This window comes from Mus pahari, chromosome 21 (genome assembly GCF_900095145.1).
Source record: "Mus pahari chromosome 21, PAHARI_EIJ_v1.1, whole genome shotgun sequence".
NCBI classification, from domain to species: Eukaryota; Metazoa; Chordata; class Mammalia; order Rodentia; family Muridae; genus Mus; species Mus pahari.
The window spans coordinates 10,970,481-10,985,026 of NC_034610.1; the positions used below are offsets into that span (position 1 = coordinate 10,970,481).

At 41.9% G+C, this 14,546-nt stretch overlaps 1 protein-coding gene across 1 annotated transcript in view; it reads right to left on the minus strand.

Moving 5' to 3' along the window:
• Positions 1–1,446: 1,446 nt before the first annotated feature.
• Positions 1,447–14,546, minus strand: part of Psmb1 (proteasome subunit beta 1) — a 14,214-nt gene continuing 1,114 nt past the window's right edge. Inside the window, exons 2-6 of the mRNA XM_021221412.2 lie at positions 12,574–12,681; positions 11,710–11,791; positions 9,060–9,189; positions 3,012–3,118; positions 1,447–1,935 (exon numbers count right to left, since the gene is read on the minus strand). Coding sequence (XP_021077071.1) covers positions 1,750–1,935; positions 3,012–3,118; positions 9,060–9,189; positions 11,710–11,791; positions 12,574–12,681 — 613 coding nt within the window. The 3' untranslated portion in view covers positions 1,447–1,749. The remainder of the gene's footprint in view (positions 1,936–3,011; positions 3,119–9,059; positions 9,190–11,709; positions 11,792–12,573; positions 12,682–14,546) is intronic.

A 14,546-nucleotide genomic window follows, 5' to 3' on the forward strand; every position in this document is an offset into this window, starting at 1 on the left:
ATTGTTGGTGTGTGAGTGTCAACTAGTACAGGCAGCCACTATGGAAATCAGAACAGAAGTTTATCAAAAAAAAGCAAAAAAAGTTTTATAGGACCCAGCTATACCATTCCTGGACACATACCCAAAGAAACTTATATCCCAGTAGAGATGGTTGCATGTCCACATTTATTCACAATATTGAGGAAATGATATCAAGCTAGATGTTCACCAACTGAAGAACTGATAATGAAAATATGATACAAAGTAGAATTTTATTCAACTATAAAAATGTAATTGTGAACTTTGGAAAATATACTGAAATAATCCAAGACTCCAAAATCAAACAGTGTGTGTCCATTCATGTGAATTGTAGGTATTACGATGAAGTGTAAGATTTGAGTGTTTACCTTGGAATCTATAGAGACCTCGAAACTAAAAACAGGCTATAGGGAAGGAAGCTTAACATGGTTGGAGACAGGACAGCACAGCACGTGATATGAGAGTAGGAGGGAAAATGAGGGGTGGGCAGGGTTTAAACATGGATAGGACAGAGGTATAGTGACAAAGAAGTGGAAGAAGGCTTAACTAAAACTGAAGGTATATTAATAAGCCATATATAGAATCCAACAAGTCACGGGTTATTCAAATCCCAGAGCCCAGCATGAGATGCCATCCTAGGAGTTATCCCCAAAGGCCCCCAAAACATGATATGCTGTTGCCATTGCTCTTAATGGCACGAGAACAAAATGGTAAAATCCTAATGCTGAAGACATCCACATAGGGTGTCTCCCAACTGTCTATGACTCCAATTCAGGAGCTCAACACCATCCTCCGGCTTCTGTGGGCACCTGCGTGCATGCAGATGCACACACACACACACACACACACACACACACACACACCTTAAAAAACAAGAGGTGTATGGACTGAAGAGATGGCTCAGCAGTTAAGGGCACTCACTGCTCTCCCAGAGGTCCTGAGTTCAAATCCCAGCAACCACATGGTGGCTCACAACCATCTGTAATGAGATCTGATGCCCTCTTCTGGTGTGCCTGAAGANAGCTACAGTGTACTTACATATAATAAATTAATTTAAAAAAACAAGATGTGTGTGTATTAGCCAGAGAACAAATTAATCACACAGATCCAACGGACAGAACTCAGGCTGTCGGGCTTGGTGGCAAGCACCTTCACCCACTGAGCCACCTCCTTAGTACCACTTCCCTTATTCTTAAAATACAAAAATTTCGAGCTGGAGGCATGGCTCAATAGTTAAGTGTGTGGCTCTTCTAGATGACCCATTTGACAGCTCATAGCCCCTGTAACTCCAGTTCCAGGGGAACTGATGCCTTTTTCTGGCTTCCCTGGGCACCTGCACACATTAGCACATGTTCACATAAATATGTATGCACATGCTCACATAAACACACACATGATGAAAAGTAAATCTCAAAATAAATGAATATATCCAGATAAAGAAAAAAATTTCATTAGTGGTTTTATTTTTCATTACATACATTTGTATATGGGCATTTGCATGTGCCTGTCGAAACCAAGAGGACACTGTATCCCCTGGAACCGGAGTTACAGGTGGGTGCTAGGTCCTCTGCAAGAGCCATACTTTTTAAATTGATGAGTTCTCTCTCCAACCCCTAAGGAAGAAATTCTTCCCAATTTATCATGCTTAGAGAAGACGCAGTGTAAGAAAATGAGTACATTTCTTTTTAATAAAACAAACTTGTGCCACAGCTCTAATATATGACCCACACATCAGTCTTTCCGCAGGGGAACAGTTTCCTCCCTGATGCCCTCTTTGGTCACGATGCAGATCCTGAGGGCATCTCCAGTATACACATCCCTCTCAGCTGCAGAAATAAAGACATCTTTCACCAGCCTCATGGCTCTGTCCAGAGTCAGGGGGACATGCTCCACATTCTGCATATTTTTGAAACCAACCTGGAGAGACAGAAACTCATATGAAACATCATATGACCCCAAGACCTAAGGCCCCAACCTCCCGCAGCATCCATCTCCATGTCCCAGGGTTTGAACTGGATGTATCAAGTCACACCAGGATGTCTTCCAGCTTAAACACAACAGAAATGGGGCAGTGCTCCCAATTTCTCAAAAGCACAAACACATGGAGGCAGATACAGATACTATAAAAATTCTAACAAGGAGGGAGGAAGAGGGGGCCTAGGCAGCTCCATCAGAGAAATGTTGGCAGGGTTATCTAGGAAGAGGGGCAGGGCTTCAGCTGAGAACATGTCTCCATCAGTCTGGCCTAAAGGCAAGTCTGTGGGATATTTTCCATATTAATGCTTGATGTTGGAGGCCCCAGCCCACTGTGGGCAGGTGGATAAGGAAGCAGTTTGAGCCAGCCATTACAAGCTAGTAAGCAACATTCCTCCGGGGTCTCTGCTTCAGTTCCTGCCTCAACCTCCCTTCATTACAGAGTACAAGCTGTTAAACTTGAATGAATTGAGTTTCTTCCCCAAGTTGCTTTGGGTCATGGTACTTTTATAATGGCAGTAGGATCAAAACTAGAAAGCACTGAACTACAAGAACATCAACCATTCTCAACTAAAGCGCAGGATCAGACAGGAGAAGGCAGAGTGTGGCACAGGCGAGATGAACACACAGCAGCAGAAAGCAAGCCACAGAACCACGAGCAGCACGGATTAGGTTACTGAGCTTGGAGGCTGAAGGCATCATGAGAAAACCCAATAAACGCAGGTCTGCATCAAGGTGGCATTAAAAAAAAGGGGTGAGGGACAAATTAAAAGTTTGGGGAATCAACTATACCCAGAAACAGTAAGGTAATGAAGGAGGCATCGTGGGATAAGCGAGACATGACCAGTGGCTGCAGACAGAGCCCACAAAGCCATGGGCAGCTGAGGACTAAAGGGCACTGACAGAACAGAGAAAAAAGCGATTTCAGAAGACCTCCGCAGCAGCATCTCAGCAGAATGAGAAAACAGGAGGCTACCACAGCTGCCCACGCTGCCATAGGCAGAGGTTCAAGCACTTACCTGGTTGTCGAGCAGAGGCTGCAGCATGGCACTCGCTGAGCCTCCTGCCTTGAAAGAGTCTCTCTGGTAAGAGCCCACTGGGTCAAAGCTGTACACAGCTCCCTTTCCTTAAAGAAGAAAGAGTACATACAACACTGTAAACAAGGAAGTCAAGACAGGATGCAGAGTGCTATCCACTGACAAAGGTCAGAACACAGTTACTGTGGTGCAGTGGACCCCAGCAGACAATTCTTTATGGAATGAGGTCAGAGACAAGAGGTTCACATCTTAGTGACCTAACACTGTGGTCAACTTGTCTAAAACTAATGTCACTGACAACTGTCTTATGGCCCTGGACGAGAGGCCATTCAGACACATTGGGTAATGATCATGGACCTTACTTGAAATTCTAAGAAAAATCTTCATGCTATTCCTAACAAATAAGCTTGTAGAGTTTTAGCATGAGTTTAAATTTTTCTTAGAGCTAAATCTAAGTAATAATTACCACAGACTTATTGTATATCGTTTTAGTACTCAATAAACATACTTTTTAACAATATACTGCAAAAAACCACCTGCATCAGCTAGTTTTATGTCAACTTGGCACAAGCTAGAGTCATCAGAAGAGAAAACTTCAACTGAAAAACTGCCTCCTGGCAGTGGTCCTGGGTTCTATGAGAAAGCAGGCTGATCAAGTTACAAGGAGCAAGTCAGTAAGCAGCGCCCCTCCAAGGCTTCTGCATCAGCTCCAGCTTCCAGGTTCCTACTGTTTTGAGTTCCATCTTGACTTTCTTCAATGATGAACAACAGTATCAAAATGTAAGCCAAATAAACTTTCTTCCCAGCTTGCTTTTTGGTCATGGTGTTTCACTGCAGCAATAGAAACCCGAACGAAGACACCATATTCTAGGCTAAGGCAGGAGGATAGTGAATTAATGGTAGACTCAGGTACAGAGTGAGAACCATCCCTGCCAAATACCACCAATTCCTATTTAATGGCAATATTTAATTTTTATCTAATATTAAATAAAGAGATTTAGCAAAACACAAATGTGTACTGTTAAGCGCTTTGTTTTATCCAAAATGCTACAGCTTGCTTTGAATTACTGGAATAAGGAATAACTTAAAAAATAGAGATTATTTTTATTTATGTGTATATCTATGTGAATGTCTACAACATATGTATAGGTATTCATGAGGGCCAAGAGATTCCTTGGGACTGAGTCACAGGCAACTGTAAGCTGCCCAATGTGTGTGCTAGAATCCAAACGGGTCCTCTGAGAGCATCAAGGACTCTAAATGCTAAACCATCTTGAGGTATATGGAAACTGTAATGTATTATATGTATGAAATTATCAAAGAACTAAATTTTTAGAAGTTATAGTAGTAATAGTGTATACTAGAATATTGCTTAGGACTGCTTATCAGTCTGGTGCATCACTCTTCATAATGAAGAAACAGCCCTAAATTAACGCCTCATTATAATTAAGAGCCCCAATATAAAATACAGAATACAAGAATTAAAAAAAAATGTAGAGAACACAGAACTCCTAATAAAGTAACAAAAGTAACAAAAGAATAATTTAAAAAAACTTAAAGACACTAGAAATAAAAGTAACAACAGAATTTAAAAAAATAAAGGAAAGAATTTTCAAAAATCAGAACAAGACTGTTGCAGGAAATTTGATCACATGGCAAACCCCACGATTGTGCTGTTTACTGGAAAAACCTATTTCTAGTTGTAGTGTGGCTCAGCCTTAGCATACATCTTTAATCTCAAACAATAAAGGTAAAGTTAGTTTTAGAAGGAAGCACCCATATTTGAAAATGATGTCAGTGAGTGGCAGAAAAAAATAAGATTTGACAGAACAGGATATTCCAGCTCTCATGAGCAGAGCAGGGAAATGAGAACGGAGGGAAAGAGAGAAGTCTTAAGATAGTTTTACTGGGCAGCTGTACAGAGACAGGCTGCAGAGAACAAGCCAGACACAGGTGAGGACAGAACGAGCCAGAGAATGAGAAGGAGCCAGAAGATTTGAACATATTGTCATAATTAATATGAGGTCAAACAGAGCAATTCAGTCAGAAGCTGAGAGAAGCCAGTTTCAATCAGTCAGCATAGAGAGGAGTGCTGAGTCAGAACAGCTGAGATGAAGCAGCCAGTCAGAGTTCAGAAACAACTAGAAAGGGTGAGCTTACTCAGCAACAAGTCTCAGAGGCTGGAAGCATTCTAGGGCTAGGCCAGAAGCTTCCAGTACTAAGCCCAGGTTAGCAGACAGAGGCAGCAACCCTCTGACATCGAGAGAATAAAAGTTACTTTTACACAAGACAAAAAGATGGACTATCCACAGGCAACAAGAATGAGGAACAAATAAGCTGCAGTTGTGGAGAAAATCAGGACAGGCAGGCGAGGATGGCAAGAGCGAGGAAACAGTGAAGAAGATCAAACTGGAGGGCCACTGTGAAGTGTCAGAACAAGCAAAAGGACTCAGCAAAGATCCAAAACCATACTCAACCCCTCCACCAGACCAGAGGAAAGACACACACCACCAAAGCACACATAAAAAGAAAAGCTTAAAAAATGGATTCAAGGCAGCTGGAGAGATGGTTCAGTGGTTAAGAACACTGACTGCTCTTCCAAAGGTCCTGAGTTCAATTCCCAGCAACCACACGGTGGCTCACAACCATCATCTGAAGACAGTGATAGTGTATCACATACATTAAAAATAAATCTTAAAAAACAAAACAAAACACGGATTCAAAGCAAGGGGCAAGGCAAAAGACTTCTTTGTGATGGTCAGAAACAATCCAGGGAGGCACCATGTTCAGGCTCAGAGGAGAGCCATCCACCCTGGAGAGAGGAAAGGTAGGGGTGAAATGTATTAACCCTGAGCCAAAGTTCTCAGTTCACCTACATTCCACCATCAGAGCCCCTGCTGTGATCCAGGTAGAAAAAGAAAGAGCAGTCACACAGACTGGTTTCTCTTTAAAGTTGCTATTTTTAAAAAGTTACTGTAGATAATGGTTGCATAATTTTTATAAATTACTTCTTTGACAATTTTATACATACACACAACACATTGTTTTTACACCACCACTCCCAAAGACTGATTGTTTTTCTTACGTCTTAGATTCAATCCTAAAACAACAAATGTCTGGTCTGGAGAGATGGCTCAGTGGTTAAGATTGTGTACTTAGTGCTCATCAAAGGACAGAAGTTAGGATTCCTAGCACCTGCTGGGTAGCTCACAACAGCTTCTAATAAACAGCAGCTCTGACACACCTGGACTTCGAAGGCACCTGCACTCACTTACATGCATATCGCACCTTCACACACAATGAAAAAGTAAATCTTTTTTTTTTTTCAGATTTATTTATTATATATAAGTACACTGAAGCTGTCTTCAGACACACCAGAAGAGGGCATCAGATCTCATTATGGATGGTTGTGAGCCACTATGTGGTTGCTGGGATTTGAACTCAGGACCTTCAGAAGAGCAGTCAGTGCTCTTAACCACTGAGCCATCTCTCCAGCCTGAAAAAGTAAATCTTCTACAGTGGTCTCGGTCTCTCTCTCTCTCTCTCTCTCTCTCTCTCTCTCTCTCTCTCTCTCTCTCTCTCTCAAGATTTATTTATTATTATAAATAAGTACACTACAGCTGTCTTCAGACACACCATAAGAGGGCATCAGATCTCATTGTGGATGGTTGAGAGCCACCATGTAGTTGCTGGGATTCAAACTTAGGACCTTCAGAAGAGCAGTCAGTGCTCTTAATGGCTGAGTCATCTCCATCTCTCCAGCCCCTACAATGGTTTCTTTTTTCTTTTTCTTTTTTTTTTTTGGTTTTGTTTTCGAGACGGGGTTTCTCTGTATAGCCCTGGCTGTCCTGGAACTCACTTTGTAGACCAGGCTGGCCTCGAACTCAGAAATCCGCCTGCCTCTGCCTCCCGAGTGTTGGGATTAAAGGCATGCGCCACTGTGCCCAGCTCCTACAATGGTTTCTTGAGATTTAGTTGTCATTATATGTATTTATATGAGTGAAAAGATTGCCCGAGGTGGTGGTGACTACAAAGAAACTCTTTTTGGACACTGAACAGCACCTGCACACAGGAACTCAAAGGAGCTGTGACTTGTATACAGGTCCAGAGCAAGCTCAAGCCAGACAAGATCCCAGCATAGAGAAGTGGACAAAAAGCACCGCCCTAGCCATGGAGCCTTTGGCAACAGACAGGGATTGGTAGAAGGGGTCAGTTTTAAGGGTGAGTTCCCTAGCAGGCTGACCACAGTCTAGTGGAAGAATACGAGTACCACACACCCAAGAATATGAGTAACAATAACTGTACCTGGTGGTTTAGAGATGAAAACAGGATAGGAAGCTAAGTGGTTAGGAAATTAGGGAGTGATGTATCTGGGACGAAGGGGAGATGGGTGACCATGATCAAAATCCACTGCACAAAATTCCCCAGGAACTAATAAAACATGAGATGGGGGAGCAAATACACACAGACACACAAAAATCTTTTGTTGTTGTTGTTTTGGTTTTTGAGACAGGATCTCTCTACATGGCTGTTCTGGAACTGGCCATATAGACCAGACTAGCCTCAAACTCAGACTCTTGTGCCTATCTAAGTGCTGTGATTCCATGTGCCACCAGATCCAGCCAAAGCCCTAAAAAATTATATCCTATCTTACTCTGACAGAGGAAAGAAAACAAGATACATACTGTGAGAGCACTACAGGTACTAACTCACTCAGATCACCTTTGTCTTTGAAGACAAGGTCTTGAATAGCCCATGAAGGATACAATCCTTCCACTTCAGCTGCCAAGTACTGGGGTTATAGGCACTGATTACCACATTATGTTTTAAAACAAACAAATAAACAACAAAACAGATTTCGACTTAATGAGTCTATGAATTTTGCCTAAATGTATGAATGTGTTGTGTAGCAATTTCCTTCCTGATTAAAACATTTTATCCTGCAGGGAAGCTAAGACAGAAGAGAACAACTTATAACAGCTTCAGGAAGCCCCTGAAACAAATCAGATTTATAAAACCCTCTCTCTCAAGAGTAAACAATAAATATTACCAACAGTCATGTTCATGAAAAGCCAAGCTGCAAAAAAGGAGAGATTAGCTAAGCAGCCTGAGAAATGTGTTGCTCAACTAAACCACCTAAGTAGAAGGGACATTCTCCAACCTGTGGAGCTACCTGAGGCTCTAAGTGTGCTTCAGGTTTCCAGCTTTGGTGATGCAGCTGCCTTTGAGTCATCTCTGTTCCTGTAAGTAACCCCAACAAAACTCACTGGCTCACCATGTTGGACTTTGGCGGTATCTGTACTTTGGTCTGCTGTGGGCTACCTTTGTGGGTGAGTAGACGTGTGTGTCTGCATGAGTACCACAAGCACACCTAATATCCCCAGAGGTCAGGTCAGATCCCCAGAAGGCATCAGACCCCTTGGAACTAGATGGAGTTACAAATGGTTGAGAGCCACCATGTTGGTGCTGGGAACTAAATTCAAGCCTTGTGTAGGAGCAGTAATTGCTCTTAACCAAGAGTTCTTCCAGTCCCTGAAATTCCTTTTCAAGAACTGTTTGAGGGGGCTGGAGAGATAGCTTGGCAGTTAAGAGCAGTGGCTACTCTTCTTCTAGAGGACTTGGGTATAATACCCAGAAGCCACATGGCAGCCCAAAACTGCCTGTAACTCTATCTCCAGGGGGTCTCACACCCTCACAGACATACATGCAGGCAAAACGCCAATACACATAAAATAAAAATAAGTATTTTTTTAAAAGAACTATTTGAATTAACTATATTATGTAAGCTGTAAGATGAAAGAAAATAGCTTATCAACAAATACCAGATCCTGAGAAAACAAATAACTACCACGTCACCAGGTACCATATACCACACTTGCTGTGTGTCTCTGAATGGTATTTACCTCTTTTAGCTTCAGTTTGTTTACTTTCATGATCAAAGGGCAAAGCTGCTGGGCTAGGCATCTCAACTCCAGGCAGAAGCACACACATTTATAACACTTTTGCATTTGTCAGAAAGCAAGATGTTACCTTCTTCATCAAGTCCTCCAATGATGTTGTAAACATAGTAAGGGAAGAAGCGCCGGGAGTACAGGATGGTAGACAGCATTGCGGCAATTGCCCCCGTTGTCATGGCCTTGTTATTGGAATGCTTGTACATCTTCATGTGTTATTTTAAGAAGGATGGAGAGGGCGGGGGGGGGGGGAACATGACAACAGAGAGAACAGATTCAGTAGAGTAGAAACAGAATCTGTCAAATTTCAATAACAACCAGTACACACTATAGGTATTCCTTAGTGAAACACAAAAGCTTATTTCTTTCATGGTCAAATAATACAATGTTACTAACATAAAATAATATTTTATTACATATATTTGAGATGGTCAGTAGTTTGTTTTCTCAGATCACAAACATTTCCTGGAAAAGAAGAGCAAGACTCGGGATGTGACAAGTGCCAGGGAAGCTGAAACCAGCAAGATTCAAGAGGGCCTTCCTCAAGGTTATACAACAGTGAAGGACTGCTAAGAAGAAAACTATCACTCAGCCGTCTGTATTTGATGGGAGGGGTTTCAGGGGAAGGCTGCTCCCTGAAGTGTCGTCTATGCTGGATAGGTATATGATGATGCAACTGCGTTCAGGTGCTCACGCTCTGGAAGTAAGCCCTCACCCATGCTCCTCTAAATAACCAGTGAGCTCATTGTTTGTAGAGTTGTTGTTCTGGTCTGTAGTAGTTCCCTAAATTAAGCGAATAGACAGTTGACCCAGCATTCAAGAAATGAGTTTGTGACCAGCCTGGTCTACAAATCAAACTCCAGGACAGCCTCATGACTACAGAGACCTGGTCTCAAAACCAACAAACAGATTTTTAAAAGGAAGAATGACAAGAAGGTTGGTTTAAATAAAGAGTCTTTTTACTCTCCCCTCTTCCTTTCAGACACTACTAATTCAACAACAATTTAAGATGCAGGGCATGTAAGGTGGACCTGGGAAAGGTGTTCCAAATGTATCTCTTTCTGGGTTATGCACTGCAATGGTATCAGCACCAGGAGCTTGACCTGCTACCTGCTTCTACAAATAAAATTTTCCTCGAGTATAGCCATGTTGTTTATGCTGCCTTCTTAATCAAACTGGGCAGCAGCGACAGAAATGAAATGGTCCTTGAGTTTTAAATATTTATGGAGGCTGGAGAGATGGCTCAGTGGTTAAGAGCACCGACTGCTCTTCCGAAGGTCCTGAGTTCAAATCCCAGCAACCACATGGTGGCTCACAACCATCCGTAATGAGATCTGATGTCCTCTTCTGGTGCATCTGAAGACAGCTACAGTGTACTTAGATATAATAATACATCTTTAAAAAAAAAAATTATGACCTGGTATCTTACAAACAGAAATCAGTTGACAGCACCATTTGGGGTCCTGTTTTTGTAACTCCTGGACAAACACATTATCGAGGGGCAGCAGTCTTACTTCTCAAGTTGTCTACCAAGGAAAACTGTATAAAAACCATGACCACAGGGACTGGAAGGATGGCTCAGAAGAGTTAAGAACACTTGTTTTTGCAAACCTAGGTTTGTTTCTGTACGTCCATGGCAACTTACAACCATTTACAGACTATTCCAAGTAATCTGGAACCATTTCCTAACCTCCCCAGTACCAGGCATACCCATGGTGTACAAACGTGTAGACCAAACCTCCATACACATAAAATAAATGAAATTAAATAATCAGGCTAAACATTTCCACAAAAATTTTGAGTACAAAATGAATTAAGTTCACCATTTTAGTTGTTTGCCTTTGAGGCAGGGTTTCTCCGTGCAGTAACCTCCCTGGCTGCACTAGAACTCACTTTATAGACCAAATTGGCCTCAAACTCACAAAGATCTGCCTGCCTGTCTCTTGACTGGGATTAAAGTTGTCCCATGACAAGCATTTCTAAAGCAAAGTCTAAGTATTGTAAGTCAAGGTCAGAACAATGAACAATTACAAAAAGCTACATGACTAGAAGCAGACAAATACAGAATAATTTCTAAGATAAGTTATAGTAAAATATGAACTGGAAGGCATGATATATCTGCTAATAAATGTAAATTTCTGAAGCTTTCAATACTAAACATTCTAAAATACCGTGAAATAATTTCTACACAGCCCCACAGCAACATTTCATGACTATGTGATGTATCCCCTTAAGTGACCCAAGTAGGCAACAGAGAATGTGGTCACCCCCACCCCCAAAACATCCCTATCACATCATCCCTACCACTGAAGCCTGCCAGGCGATGGGCTGCCGCCCTTCCCCACGCTCCAGAATTATTTTTTCCTCCTTTTGTGCTGTCTACTGGAGTGGAAAGCTGTGAAGGAGGAGAAAGGTGAGCAGTCAGCTCCAAATCCTGCTCCCATCTATACGCCGCCCAGGCCGCCTCTGCCACAGTCAGATATGACGTGGCACACTTCACAGAGGAAGCTTCAGAAGAGCCGGCAGACAGCCCTGACAAGGCACGGAGACTTTAGCAGACCTCTAAACTGTGCTGCAGTCTCCTGTTACTTGAATGACCTCACAGCCAGGGTTGGTTCTGCTTTATTTCTAGGATATGCTAATGGCACCTGCTAACTTGCTATCTCTCTAAATGCAGCTGTGCTGTCAATTGTTTCAACAGAGCAGACATGTTCAAAAGCACCTACCTTTAATCTTGCTTCAATAATCTTTGTCAACGTGAGACAATCTCCATGAAAACCACTGCAGCCAATTACTGTTTTGTCTGTTCTGTAAAAAGCCAATTTCAGGAAAATGAGTTGATAAAGCAAGGCTCACAAACTGACAACTAGCCACTGCTTTTGAGGCATGGGACTAGACATACCAACATCTCCTTACACCAAATTAATTTTATGCAGGCCAAAGATATACTATGATTAGGCTAAGGAAAATAAGGGTTACTATTTACTATCTAGGACTGGAGAAGGTGAAGTATGATGTAACCCAAAGATCATATAGAGGTTTCATAAATCTGACTACTTCTACAAAAAAAAAATATGAAATTAAAACTATATGAGCATATGACTAGTAAGTCTAACCCTAATTTCCTTATGAAAGATCAGCTAATGAGTTAGAAATCTTGGGTAGCCAGGAAGAAGGAAGACAAAACTTCACTGCTTTTCATGGCAGATGTGGGCCATGCCTAGGACCAACACACGACAAAGCTGCCTTCATTACTCACTGTTCCTTATCACCTTAAACTTCTTTGCAAAAAACTCGAGCCTTGTTGGTTCCATTTCCACTTCAATTCTAGTGTAACAGTTGTGTGATTAGCTATATGGATAAGCTTCCCAACTGCCACCAAGAAGGCAAATGACATGTCTTTATGACTATTTACTTGTGAGCTGGAGAGATAGCTCAGTGGCTAAGAGTACTGGCTATTCTTCCAAAGGACCTAGGTGGGTTCAATTCCCAGTATCCACAGGATATGCAAATATATGTACAAACAAAACAAACATATACTTAAAATAAAAGTAAATCTTTAACAAAAAACAAAAGAAAGACTTACTTACAGTTTGTAACATTTGGGGCTATCTCGGGTATGAATTGAAAATCCTTCACTCAACCGAGTGTCTGAAGCAACGATGGAAAAATCTTCTCCAGCAATTGCCAATACAGTACTAATGAATTAAAGAAAAAAAGAAAGAAAGAAAGAAAGAACATTAATTCTTCAGGGTTGCAATTCTGTCCCTTCAAATGGTAGTGGGTCCTACAGGCCCTATCTGGGTAAATTTACTAGACATAAAAGCAGAGACAAAAGACTGGAGGAACGGATTCCTGATTACATGTCATCCTGGAAGATCCCTAACCTAGAGCCTAATGGAGCCCTCACCATTAAGCAGCTATAAGTCAGTGGGCAAATAAACCTCTGAAGGCCTCAGTTTTCTCAGCTATGGAACACAGAATGTAAAATGGGACATAGTGTTCCAGTACCTCACTGAGAAGAGGTAATAGGAAAGACACTGAATCATCATTAAAGAACAAAAACATTCACGTATAGCTAACACTGGTATTACAAAGCAACCTGTGTGGAGTCTTGAAGACCAGATATACGTAACAGTCCTATAAGCAAGCTGAGATCAGAAGATCTCTATCTCTTTACCCAAGAGCTGCTAGATAACGTCATTAAGTGAACCGTCGGTGTCTAGAGCAGTCTCCTCTGAACTGAAACATCCCTTGTGGGGTAGAAGGCTGAGGGAAACCAAGTTATATCTAGGGGACACTCGTGAGATTCTTGGAGCCACCCCGCCCGCCCCCACCACCGACAACACACACCTATGCACACCTTGAATTCCAGCATTTTGAGAGGGAAAGGCAGGCTCTGTGAGTTCTAGGCCAGCTAGTTACATAGATGGTTATGAGTCACCATGTGATTGCTAGGAATTGAACTCAGGACCTCTGGAAGAGCAGTCAGTGCTCTTAACCACTGAGCCATCTCTCTAGCCCCTGTGAGACATTGTCTTAACTGTTGGGGGAGGAGGCTGACCGGCCAAGCTATAAGAGATTTTCCAACTTTTGAGCTACCCATAAGTTGTACAGAAATCCAGAGCCACAGCTTTTACATGTTGTCAACTGTTCTGGGGTGGACATTTTTATGATACAGTTGATTCTGGGTTATCCTTGCTTCTCTAAGTATCTCCTGACACATATTCCTGTCATAGTAATCCCAATAAAAATTAATTGGTTCTCCAAGTTAAACTTTAGCCAATTGCAGAGCAGGTGTAGGTGTATGTGTGTGTGTGTGTGTGTGTGTGTAGGTGTGTGTGTCTTCCCAGGAAAAGTTGTTGACTTAGACATATTCCCCCTCCCTCTTTAAACTGAGCCAAAGCAGGGTGATGACATCATCACAAGAGGGACTTTCAAGGAGCAGCAGTAACTGAAAGGAACAATTACCCTGCTTGTTTTGTTTACCAACATGAGTTATGGTGAGAACAGAAAACGCAGTTAGATACGGTTTCCCAAAGAGGCCAGAATTGAGGGGACTTTTGAGAAATAAAGTTACAGAAACAGACTTAGGAATTATATAAAATTCTGTTAGGAATTATATAAAGGTCTAAAGTAAAAACCTGGAAGCTACAACGAGAGATTAATATGTTGTACAATCAGAGGCTGCTTGCAGGGCTCGTTGCTATAACTGCTAAAAGGTACGAAAGAGACAGGAGAAAGGTGATTTAATGGACAGGTGTAAGTAACTATGGACAAAGTGATGGACAAGAAGACGGAAAGGAGGTTAAAAAGTGAATCATAGAGTTCATCATGAGCACTGCATTCGGAACACCTTGAAATTAGTGCATCTTACAAAGTAAGTACTTAGTGTTCCTGTGTAGCGTTAAGCAGCACACTGGAAAAGGAAACGGAAACTGGACAAGGCTGAGAACGCTCTGAATTTAAAACCGGTTCTAATTCACACCAGCTCTATGTCCTGGACTTAGATGCCAAGAGCCAAGAAGTAAGACTATGAAATATTCACTTAACTACTTGAAAT